The sequence below is a fragment of the Equus quagga genome, chromosome 13 (assembly GCF_021613505.1).
Source record: "Equus quagga isolate Etosha38 chromosome 13, UCLA_HA_Equagga_1.0, whole genome shotgun sequence".
Taxonomy (NCBI): Eukaryota; Metazoa; Chordata; class Mammalia; order Perissodactyla; family Equidae; genus Equus; species Equus quagga.
The window spans coordinates 33,610,084-33,622,381 of record NC_060279.1 but is presented as its reverse complement, the minus strand read 5'-3'; the positions used below and the strand labels follow the sequence as shown (position 1 = coordinate 33,622,381).

The following is a 12,298-nucleotide window of genomic DNA, read 5'->3' as shown; positions in this document are numbered from 1 at the left end:
TGTTATAGCCTACTTACCTCTTCTAATTCACTCTATACTGACATGTGTCCTGTCACCTGGGTGGCTTCCAATTCCCACTCTAATCTCCCACCCCGGCTCCCCACCCTCACCATGGTAGCTGCATTAAGTAACATCCACAAGATCTGATTTGGGGAGGACGACCAAGACTTCAGTAGTGGCACATCAGTCCTGGAAGAAGAGTTCAGGCTGATCGTTGGGCTCAGGAAAGAGCAAGAACATAAACGTAAGGGCCTTGGCCAGGGGTAGGGGTACAAAGGGTGGGCATTCTTCTCTCCCAGGACAAGAGTCCAGAGAGAAGTTCTGAGACATGGAGATCTATCGAGAAGGGACAGAAAAGACAGTAAGACCACCCACAAACAGAGGTCAAAGTTCCTGACCTCAACTATTGATCCAGCTGGGTTGTCATCTCTGTGGGGCAGGCACCAGAGGCCCAGAGCAGCAAGGTCACCAGAGCGGGGCTGCACCTGGCTGCTGCTTATCTCCCTGGGCAGGACAGCCTCTCGACAGGGGTGGGGTGCGTGGGAATAGCTAAGTGAACTCATCTGGGTAGGGGGGCAGTAAGGGGTATTAGAGCAAAAAAATCATAGCAGGAATAATACCAGTCTTGTATAGGGTTTTCAGAGCCCGAAATTCTCCCATTTAGGAGTCACAGGTTCAGTTAGGTTCACAGGGATCTCTCACTTTTCTTATTTAAAGTGTAAATGTTGTGTGTGTTGGTGGGGAATGGGATAGGCGTGAACAATAACAGACAACACCTCATCGTGAATGGGTCTCTAGACTCACTTTCTTCCCCAAAGGCAAGCACGGACAGCGTGTGGGCGTGGAGGAGAACACCTGGAGTGGGAGGAAAGGCAGGGAAGCGGGACTGTGCAGTCTCCCAGCCAAGGACCAAACATAGCTCCTCCAGAGTGGCGGTCACTTCGTTTTAGTTTATTGTCAGACAATCTTCCCTTGGGAGTATGGCCCGTTGGACATCCACCCCTCACCCCCCTGGGAGAAGAGGAAGGATTCCCCGGGGGCTGGAAAGAAACAAAGCTCTGAACTGGGGTCTCCATGGGGCAATCAGGCCCAGCTGGGATCAGGCTTCCCCTTCTTTCTCAGTTTCCTTCTGTTTCTCCTGAATGTCTTCATCCTTGGCGTTTTGCATCTTGTCTGGACTTGGATATACCAGAGTCCCACGGCCAGAATCACCAAGAGCAAGAGAAGGAGCAATCCCTTGGCCAGGAGGCAGAAGGAAGTGGAGGCCTTCTCCAAAGGGTAGCCAGGATCTGGGACGGAAGAAGGGAAGGAGAGAGGCGCTCACCCGAGGGAGGGTGAGGCCCAGATTACGGGTCAGACACCTACCCCAAATTCCACAGAGGGGATCTCAAGTTCACAGTCAGTTGATGTTCCCTTGCAAGTGTCTCTGGACATATACACTCTATTCACAGAAGCTCAGGAACTGAGATCTGGGGAGCACTCTCAAGCTGAGCAAGAGACCAGACGAGACCTTTGGAAGTTGGGAGCAGTAAGAAAAGGGAGGCCCTCCCTCCCCCTCATTCAGGGGTCAAGTCTCTTTGGGAGGGGGTTAGGTTCTAGATTCCATGTGCTCTCTTGGGAAGAACTGGGGGAGGCAGGTGGTGGCCTTGAGGTCCTGCAGAAGTAGCTCAGGGGCTGTCCCTGGGGGCCTGGTACCTGCACAGAAGGGCCCAGCAGGGATGAGACGGGAACTGACGTTGCTGACGGGGTTGCCGGCCCTACAGGTATAGGAGAGGGCATTGTCCCCAGGCCTCCAGGATGTGCTGAAGACAGAGCCTTCACGAGCTGTGTCAGCACCGTCCTCCCGGGATATCCAGCTGTAGGTCACATCCAGCCCTGCCTTCTCTACAGAGCAGGTCAGGGACATATTACAGGGACCTTCCGCAGAGATCTCAAAGTTCACAGTGATTTGAGGCTCTGACAGCCGTCCTAGATGAAGGAGAAACACAAAGACTGTCTAAGCAATCCGGGGTTGAGTCTGTTCTCCTAAGCTCCTCAACATGGCCCTCTGAGAGCCCCTTCAACTACACAAAAAATAGCAAAAACCAACAAAACCCAGCCACCATAAAACCCATGGTTGCAGAGTCCCCAGGGCAGCTGCTCAGGTAGAGACAGCTGCCTTTGGCATCTTCTACTCCCCTTCCTGCCTTGCTTTCTCTCTTTTACCTTTGTGCCCCACCTTCCTCCAAACCCCATTCTGCCTCCTTGATCCCGGAACATACTATCACCCCTCTCAGGGGCATTTATAGTTTAATCAGTGTCTCTGCAAGATTCAAGGTAGAATATCAGTCAGTGTCACAGGCACTAAGAAGAAATTTGGGTTCAAGTAGAACGGAGATACTGATTAGTCACCCTCAAATCACACGAGAGGATAAAGGCTCAAGAATGAAGGTGGAATTCATCCCCTGGGTGCAAAATCTCACTGGGAGAGAAAGGCCCCCTCGAGGTCAATACATGAAGCGCCTGCCTCCTCTCACTGTGTCAGGCACGTCCACGGAAACAACCTTGGTGCCCAGGACCTCGCTGCTCCAGGTCACTCTACCTGTGGTGCACCTCAGACACTGGGTTGGGCACACTGCCTTCCCGTCTCAGCACCTCACACCATAACCCCGAGTCCTGAGAGCCCTCCTCTTTTGGGTGGGAGGCTCAGGAGAGCCAGAAAAGCAGCTCTATGGTTCCCAGCCTAAACTCACGATAGACACGTAGATTGTAATGCTGCGTGGTGGAGATCTGGGATGTCCTCAGATTGACTTGAGCTTTGTAAGACCCTGAGTCCTCCCAGGTCACATTGCTGATGTGCAGGGAGTAGCTGGGGCCCAAGAAGCTCACTCGGCCCTGGTAGCGAGAGTTGGTCACTGTGATGGTGTCTGGATGTCCCTCTTTCCCTGGCACCACAGTGGCAAGCCTTATGCGGGAGGACCAGATGATGTCCTCAACCTCTTCACCAGATGGTATTTCCAGGGGTAGAGTAATGGACTCCTGAAGGACCGCAAGCACTTCCTCAGGATCCACATCATCTCCAGAGTACCCTTTGTCTGCAGATAAAGAAGGAAAATCTGGTGTCTCCTGGCTGCTGAGCCTGGCAGGAGGGCCGTGGTCTCAATCTCAACTGAGCAGCCTCTATGGCCCCACACTCAATCTTGACCTCCAGCTGCCTCTCTGGCTCTAGCTTTCTGCTGCACCTGACTTGAGCACCTACCAGGGATCGGCTTCCCTCTGTGCCCTCACCCTCCAAATCTTGCCTTCTCCATTTGTCATTGTGGGGCTGCTCCCCCTTCCATATCCCCAGAGTCCCTCATTTCTTGGTCCTGCCCTGAAGCCACACACTATTCCTCGTTACTCCAGAAGAACTGGTGCATTCAGCCCCAGAGTAAGTGCCTCGCTAGCCCAAAGCCCAGCAGAACAGGAGAACAGAGTGCGCAGGAGACACTTCTGTCCCGGAGCAGCAGTGTCTCTCACCTTCCTGGATCAGCAAGAGGAAGAGCAGCCATGGAAGGGCCCCCATGTCAGCAGCCCCGAGCCCCAGGAGGCTGACTTAGTCAGCCCCCAAGGCTGTGAAGAAGACGAGCTCTCTGGAGGCTGCTAGAGACAGAGTGACTGATTGACAGTCTTGAGGGAAGAGAAATAATTCTCACCCTATCCAGCAGCCCTCTAACTTCCTCCAGCCTCACTAAGCCCCTCCCTGCCTGCTTGGGAAGAGTTCTCTCTCAGAGCCTGATTGTCAAAATGGTCTAGCCACTGACTCATGTTTCCTGTTCATCAAACTCAGCTCAAATCCCACTTCCTAAAAGAAGCCTTCCTAGACTCCCCACGCTCTCAGACCCCTCAAACATATCACCTGCTCCGAGCTCTTAGATCACTTTCCATCCAGCCCTGTCATTTGGCTCGCAGCATATTCCGCCTTGCCTTTCCCTAGGCAGTTACTCTGTGGCTGAAATCATTTGATCCTGTAAACATCTTTATCTCCCCAGACAGACTGCATCTTTTGGGACATCTCTGTTTGTCCCACTGTTGCTGCTCCCCATGCTAGACACATGCAGCGCTCAACTGATATTTTTGGGATGGATGAATGAATGAAGTCTTTCTATCTAAAGCTAGTTACGTTCCCACTTGAGAGACTAATCAGAGGAAGAAGTCTGGTTCTTTAAAAAAGCAGTTTGGACCAGAGAGCTGATCCAAATAGGAAATCTGATGGTCAGAGCCGTCCAGGATGCAATGGGTGGCCTTCGGAGGTAGTTTCTGGTGTTCAAAGTAAGACTGGACAATCACTTGCTTTGATTTTCTGCAACATCTGTGGCATCAGATGGGTCCTCAGATGAGATAATGTTTAAGTTCCTTCTAATACTCAATTCCCTTAGTCTGTGCTGTGCTGAGGAAACAAGAGTGGTGTCTCAAGACCAAGAGCACCATGGAGGCAGATATATTCAGTTCTGGTCCTGCGCCAACATTTCATATCTTTAGGTCAGCAGATTTGGCACTTGAGCAAATACTTACTGAGCAGCTTTTATGGCTCAGACACCATCCTAAGTGCCGGAAGATCAGCAGTGAACAAGAATTTTAGATGATGACTCTGTGGAGCTCATAAGCTAACCACTGACCATAGACCAGTAGGTTTGATGAGTCTCATTAAAGGAAAAAGCCAGGGGCCGGCCCCTTGGCCAAGTGGTTGGGTTCATGCGCTCCACTTCAGAGGCCCAGGGTTTCACCTGTTCGGATCTTGGGCGCGGACATGGCACCGCTCATCAAGCCATGCTGAGGTGGTGTCCCACATGCCACAACTAGAAGGACCCACAACTAAAAAATACACAATTATGTACCAGGGGGGTTGGGAGAGAAAAAGGAAAAATAAAATCTTGAAAAAAAAAATTGTTAAAAAAAAAAAGGAAAAAGCCAGGGAGCCCGTAGCAAGGGGGTTTAGCAAAGCTGACGTCAGCAGAGTCAGGGAAAAGCTTTCAGGGAGAAATGATATTTAAGCTGAAACTTCAAGGATGAGTAGGATTTCCTAAGTGAAAAAGAGAATGAGTGGATAGTTCTTAAAATTCAATTTATGAGTATCAAACCTCAGGGACCAGGAGTTTTTGGAAAGGTAGACCGGGTCTCAGTCTGAGTATAAAAACATTTTTATTTAATCTTCCATTTAAAAAAAGTAAAATTAAAGCAAGGGGGGAAAAAGAAAACAAGGTCCTGTGCATAATATTCAGAGGTTAAGGGGTGAGTGTACTAGTTAGGTTCTCTGAGAAGCAGATGCTGGAGTTAGGAATGAAAGAGGTTTAATGGGGCAGGGGTATTGCCTGTAAAAGATAAAAAGAGAAGGAAGCAGAATTGAGCAAGGAGAGCCTCAGACCATGATGCAGAGTGGAGGGATCCACTAACTCAGCAGCGAGCTCTGGGCAAAGATCCAGCACCCCCACTGTGCACAGTCCTTCGCTGGGCCTGAAGCAGATCCACCGGAGGCTGTCAGTTAACTGCACCTTCACAGCTGAAGACAAGCTCTCTCTTGAAAGGAGATCCAGATGCAGCTTTGTAGGTGCTACTGAAAATGTGCTGATCAGCCAAAAGGTAACTGTGTTCAGACTGATTAAATCTGTCTCCATAAATAAGCATAAACAGTATATTACGCTTATTGAGCAGAGGAAAATAATTTTCCCTCCCTCCCCAACTGCCCCCAACTCATCCTCACTAAGCCCTCCGAGTCCGATGTGGAGAAAATACTTCTCAGAAAGTTATTTTCAAGTGCCCTGAAAATCTGCTTTCCATTCTGGCTCATGGATTGTGACCCAGATGCAGCTCTGTTTCTGTCTCTCACTGCCCCTTTACTCTTGTCCAGTGAGGTAGTCTTCCTCTGCCCCAGATGAGAACTCTCGCCTTGCTTTCTGGTCTCAGTTCGGAAATGAGAACTTCCTGTCCCATGTAATATACAAAATTCCAAAATTAAATTAGAATCAAACCATCTCCCCTTCCCCTGGCTTGGATCTGTTTCAGGCTGGAAGCCTACAAGGAGGGAGAGAGAAAGGGCCTGCTCTCTATTCAGCTTCCCTCTCCACCTCAGCTCCCCTCAACTCACCTCCCCAAACGCACCTTCCCGTCTCCAGGAGGGCAGGCAGGGAGGGGAGGCGATGAAAGTCTTCTTACATGGCTGAGTGGCTTTGTTCTCTGTGGGTCTGGCAGATGGTTAAGATGGCCTCTTTTCTCCTGAGGTACAGTTTGGTGGGTTCTTAAGCGTTTCCACTGGTTTCCTCTCTCCTATTCTTGACTCAGGGTGGGTGCATCTCTGTTCTGGGTGGTCCTTTGAGACTCCTTTCTTGCCCCTTGGACATCTGGCCATACATCTCTACTCCTCCCCTCACCCCTCCACCTGTCCCCACTGTGCAGCACCCAGAACAACCAGGTAGGCTGTGTCTCATGGGTGTCCCGTGACTGCCCACCATCACATTCCTCACCCTAGTAGATTCCAAGAGCCACAACACTACACCACACTCCTGGCTGCCCAGTGGGAGTCCCATCTCAGTCCACAGTTCGTTCTAACGCTCCCAGGCCCACCCCAGGCTCCTGTCTCCTCAGACCCTCACCTGCAGGGCACAGGTTTCAAAGCTCTCCAGGTGCTCTCCTCGAAGTCTCCTCACTTGGTTTGTGGTCAGAGACAATATCGTCTATCCTCTGGGGGAAGAGGTGGAGGGTGCTCACCATAAAATAAGCTATTTCCAAATAAATCTCTTTCCAATCTCCCTCTCTCCACTCCCCATCCATGGAGGAGGCGTTCCAAGAGCAGTGACACAGGTTCTCCTTCATTCCGGCTGTAAATCCCACAAGAGGAGATCTCCCTCAAACTGCCTTCGATCTCCTGACACCTGTCACAGGGACACCTCTGTGCAACCACAGCAGGGAGAGTTCCTGCTAACATCTTGCTTGTAGCAGACGCTTAAGTATCCCTACTACAGCCTTTGGTCCTGTTGATTTCCACACTGCAGAGGTGGACAGTTTCATTATTGTGCCCCTCCACCCTGAAGTTTGCATCTCTGCTTTTCTGGTTCAGGGCTTTCTCTGATGCAGTGGAAGGTCATCAGCCCAGGCTCAGTGCAGCTGGGAAGTGTGGGGGAGTGTACCAACCCCAGAGGCAGCCCAACCAGTGGAGCGCTGACTGGACAGGGAGCTGCCCCAGGCTCCCTGCCCTTCCATGGGGCAATTCTGAGCCTTGTTCTCTATGGCACTTCAGCTGGATTCAGCCCCAGTTGCCCACAGCTGTAACCAGCCACTGACACGCCCTTTATTGGTTTTTCTCCCTTCCCTGTCTCATGTTCCTCGTTCTTTCAGGTTTGTTTCCTGGGTCATCTTCCAGAAAGACTTCCTCCACCCAAGTGCTTGTCAAAGGCCCTCATTGGGAGGAACCTAGATTAAGGTGCTATTAGAAATGGTAAAGTAGTTGAGCCAGTGAAATTTAGATCCCTTATCCCCTCTGCCTGGGTTTTTAGGGGCAAATAAGTCAATGAGAAATAAGCCTCCCACCCCAATTCTTCTGATATAACAGTCTTGGGAAAGAGCGGCCAGTGAAAAGCTGGTCCTGCTCTGATGGAGAGGATGAGGGGAATCATAATGGGTCAAAACTTTGCTCAGACTTTCTCCTCAGCTTCTCTTTGGGTCTGGAAAGATGGGGAGCCACACAGCAGACCCATGGTCCTAGAGGAGCCATTAGCAGCTAAGTTCCAAAGAAGCCACTTCCCTCTGAACACAAAGTAAGGTGAGACCTACATGTGTCTTCTGTTCCGGGGCCTGCTGTGTACTTGATCCATGATTTGCCTTCTTCTTTTCCTTTTTTTTTTTTAAAGTGTCAGGGTTAAAAGAGTGATTATGCATTCGAATCTTGAAGTTGGCTGGAGAGAACTGAAACAGTCTGCAGATTGTTGAAGTGCACCCAAAGGAGTCATTATGAAACAGAGGAGAAAGGAGTGTTCCTTGCAGGGGGACCAGCCTCTTCATGATCCCCGAGGTGGGAAAGAGCTGAGCACATGGAGGCATAGATGGCATCCCGACCAGGTAGGGTGGAGGAGAGCTGCGAGGGGGCTGCAGAGGGACTGGAGACAGCTCACCAGGGCCTTAGAGACCTGGTCAGGAGTTTAGAAGTCATACTTTCTCAAGAAATTTACCTTTGACAAGGAAGAGAAATATAGGACGGAGGCGAAGGGAGCTCTTAGGGTGGAGGGAAGTTTTATTGCTGTTAATTTTTTTTAAGACGGGAGAGATTTGAATGTATTTAAATGCTGAGGGGACAAGTAAAGAGTGGAGCTGCACAGGCAGGAAAGAAAGGAGATGATCAACAGAGCAAAGCCTGAGATTCAGAGTCCAGGAAGAAGAACTGGTCTTAGGTCACAAGATGCTCCTTCACTATAATAAGAAAAGATGGTCAGAGATGCAGGTAGATCTGTGTGTAGCAAGAAGTTATGGGGAGTCCTGTCTAGTGGTTTAAATTCTCTCTGTAAAGTAGAGGCCGAGGATCTGCTGAAACTGAAGATTTAAGTGTGTGTATCAACGGCAGGTATTTCAGGAGAATGGATAAAGTTTAAAAGAGTTGAGGGGACTCTGTCCAGGTTTCCTGGGACAGTCCCAGTTTAAGCCTATTGTCCTGGCATAATGATTAATAGTACCCCTTTTCACCCTTATAAAGTGTCCTGGTTTATAGGATAAATTATGTGGTTACCCTAAAACAGGAGCAAAATATTATTAAAGGAATCACAGTGAGATAGGTAAGCTTTACAAGTCCCAGACCACTCTTAGCTTTTCTGGTCAACAAATTGCCCTGAAGATCTGGAGGAAGGCAATGGGGTGGGCAGGGGATAAGAAAATGCATCTGGAACCAAACTGCATGGGCTCCTTCATCTGCAGAAAAAGATACTCACAATACCCACTTCATAGGATGGTGGTGAAAATGAAATGAGATGACACCTGTGAAGCACTTCGCACAGAGCCTGGCACGTGGTGAGGGCTCAGTGAGTGTGAGTTGTGGTTATTACTGAAGGTTGGTTAAGGGTAAAGACTGTCGGCTTTGGCATTATGAAGACCTGGGGCCCTTGGTAACTGGCCAGGGTCTGTAGCTACTGAAGAGAATACACAGGAAGTCTCAAGATAAGACACATGAATGGGTTCATTCGAGAACGTTCGCTGGCAGCACCAATCAGCTCCTGGTCTGGGGAGACAGCAGGCACTGCTGCCAGAATGTACAGCCCAGCTCAGGGGTTTCCAGGCCACCTGCCTGTTCACTAGGTCAGCCCATAATGAATGCAGAGCCCACACACTAGGCTGAGCCCCTTTAATGCACTGACAACTCATTCCTTGTCTCTCGGGCATCACAGATGCCAGAGTGGTTCCTACACACACACCCTCCTCCCTCGACTTCCCTCGTAAGTAGGATTTGTCTGCCTTTTCTCAAATCGACTCACCAGGTCGTGTGTCCTCTGCTTCCTTTATGCTTACTGTTCTCAAAATGCAGGTTTTGTACCATCTGCATCAGAACCACATGGAGGGCTGGTTACAACGCTGATTCCTTTGGCTCCATTCCACACCTGGGGAATCAGGATGGGGACCGCGGGGGGAGGAGCCTGCAAGTCCACCTGTTTGTCAAGGTCCCTTGGGCAGGTCCACTGTAGGCTAAAGTTTGAGAATCCCACACTTTGCCTGCTCTTCTATTTTGCTGAAGCAGAGAGAAAGTTCCCCAGCCGGTGACATCTTTGTCTCCAATCATAAAAGGTTTCTTTCCCCCTGAGTAGAGCTGTGATGTGACACTGCTGCCTTCTGGGGCTGGGCTTCCTAGAACTTGAGAGGATCTCTAGCGGCTTTTAATCTGTCCTCCCCAGAGTCCCACTGGGAACTGGGAAGAGCTGTCTCATGGACTGCTCCGGGAAGCAGGGGCAAGGCCAGGAGCTTCAACTTGAGGTATCTGCGACTTTCTTCTTTTCTTTTCTTTTCTTTTCTTTTTTTTTTTGAGGAAGATTGGCCCTGAGCTAACATCTGTGCCCATCTTCCACTATGGGCACAGATTTATATGTGGGGCACCTGCCACAGCATGGCACCATAAGTGGTGCTAGGTCCGCACCCAGGATCTGAACCAGCAAACTCCAGGCCGTGGAAGCAGAGTGCACAACCATGCCCCTGGGCCAGCCCGGTGAGGTGTCTGCTTTTGTCCTTTGTCAAATGGGCGTGCTGAAGTGGAACTTGCTTGAAAACAGGGTGCTGTCGCTAAAAGAAAAAAAATTAAATTCTACTGATCTTGTCCAACCCCTTATTTTACAAATTAAAAACACAAAAAAACCTAAAGCAGAGGTGGTGGAGGGACTTCTCCAAGGCCACACAGTCTAATGGCAAAGCTGAGATCCAAACCCAGGTCTCCTGGTGCCCTGCTGGCAGCACTTTACTTGATTAAACTAATTTGGGATGTCAGACAACTACATCTGGTGATGTCCCAGCACATAGAAAACCCTCAGTAAATAGTATTCTGCTTGGGGTCATTATTAATTTGTATTTGTATTCATTTGTTATTGTTAATTTTGTATTTGTGAGGCACACAAAGAAAACCCAAAGGGAACAGAGGGGAGTGAGATGAGGAGAGCCAATACACAACATACACACAGCATGAAGTAATAAAGCACTGTGAGGGAAAACAAAGCAGGACGAAGCATAAGGAGGGACGGGGCAGGAAGTCCCCTTTGTTGAGGGCATTCTGATCAGATACTCCAGGAGCAGCTACCTTGCCCTGACATGCCCCCCACCGCACACAGTCAGTACACAGAGTTAGCAACAAACTGCTGGGAGCATGGCATTAGAGGAAAGGGGACAACCTAGAATTCAACAATTTGGTGACAACCTCCTGTGTCCATCTCTACAGTGCGCCCCTCTGCCAGGCTTCCAGGATGCTGCAGTTTGGCTGCCAGAGTCCCTGGACAGGACTCGATGGCACTGCCAGGGCTCGCTTCTGTGACTCTCCTTGCAATGAGTCCACACCACCCCATCTCGTTTTTCTGAGAAGGTAGATACCTTCATTTGATCGTTTGTTTCTTTGGGGATAATTTGAAACTCTCATCTCTGACCCACTACATTTTGACTTAATACTTTGGGACTCAGAAGGCAGTCTCACTTTCTCCTTTTCTAGGGCTGCCTACCTGCCCCCCATGGCCCCACTAAATACTTTTCTTGGCAAAGGCTGCAGCTCTTCCATCATCAGATACAAAATGCCCTCACCAGGGAAGGCTCTCTTCCCTGTCAAGTTTCCCGAAGAGCTTATCACTCATAAAGGTTTTACGACACCCCATGGTGTCACTCCACGCTCTGGGTCAAATCCTTCTTCCTAGGAAAGAGAGGGGTTGTCTGGGGTCCTGCCCTCAGAGCATGGAAGGTGACTTGGAGTTGAGGCCATCACACTGTGGGACAGGATCTCCTGGACCTGAGAGGTTTCCCTTCTCCGAGAGAAGAGCAGCCTGGTAACAAAACACCAACAATGGAGACACTTTCTCTCAATCTATGGAAATGACTAAGGCGTGGGGAAGGCCTCAGGAATCCCTCAGTGTGCTAGAAGAGGAAATGGAGGGACACAAAGAGAAGTGGAGGATCTAGGAGCTGCTACCACAACTGCTCTCGGGGTAGGGGAAGAAGCAGTGGCGAGGAGACTTTTCCTGGGATTAACAAGTCCTGGCTCTAGGGGTAGCCAGTTTGGCCGACTGCATTGGGAGGGAGCGGAGGAGGGGGCAAGGGGTGTAGTGCCTAACTTGCTGCTGTTCCAAGGCTCACCCGATGAGGTGTTACCCAAAGCCTGTGCAGTCCGCTCCTTCCTTTACCATAGTGGCTTCTGAATGTCAGAAACATCCACATGACATTTTCCTCACAGGAAATATTACAAGAAATCTAATATATGAGACAGATAAAAGAAGCTGGAGAGCGTATCCCCTGTCAGCTTAAACCCCAAAGCAACTCCTTGGAGCCATGAAGGTTCTGTGGAGTTCCTCTGCTCAGGGGTTGCAGATGGCAAAGAAATGAGGCAGCATGAGAACGTGGGATTCCAGGCCCTCTACCCCTATTTCAAAGAGAATAGCTGGAATTTCTCCTATTTACATATGGGGCTTATGAAAAGATTCCCCAGAGGGGTGGGGCGGGGGGGGGGGGGGGGGGGATGGAGGGGAGACTTCCCTTTAAAAAAAAATCCCCCACTCTACTCAAAATCCTTTAAAATAGTGTTTATCACCAATTTTGTAGACTTCACAACATAAAAGAATACCAT

General features: G+C 49.8%; 1 protein-coding gene across 2 annotated transcripts; it reads right to left on the bottom strand.

Moving 5' to 3' along the window:
* Positions 1–941: 941 nt before the first annotated feature.
* SLAMF9 (SLAM family member 9) lies at positions 942–10,018 on the bottom strand. 2 transcript variants are annotated; one of them, XR_006891627.1, is made up of 4 exons: positions 9,471–10,018; positions 2,733–3,074; positions 1,696–1,968; positions 942–1,289 (listed from the first exon to the last, which is right to left on the bottom strand). XR_006891627.1 is itself a non-coding variant. In XM_046683021.1 (4 exons), the coding sequence occupies exons 1-4, from the start codon at positions 3,542–3,544 to the stop codon at positions 1,084–1,086; spliced, it is 867 nt and encodes a 288-aa protein (XP_046538977.1). In that variant the 5' UTR covers positions 3,545–3,625; the 3' UTR covers positions 942–1,083. The 2 variants fall into 2 exon arrangements, 1 of the variants encoding a protein (XP_046538977.1); XM_046683021.1 differs by lacking the exon at positions 9,471–10,018 and adding an exon at positions 3,499–3,625.
* Between the last annotated feature and the right edge of the window lie 2,280 nt (positions 10,019–12,298).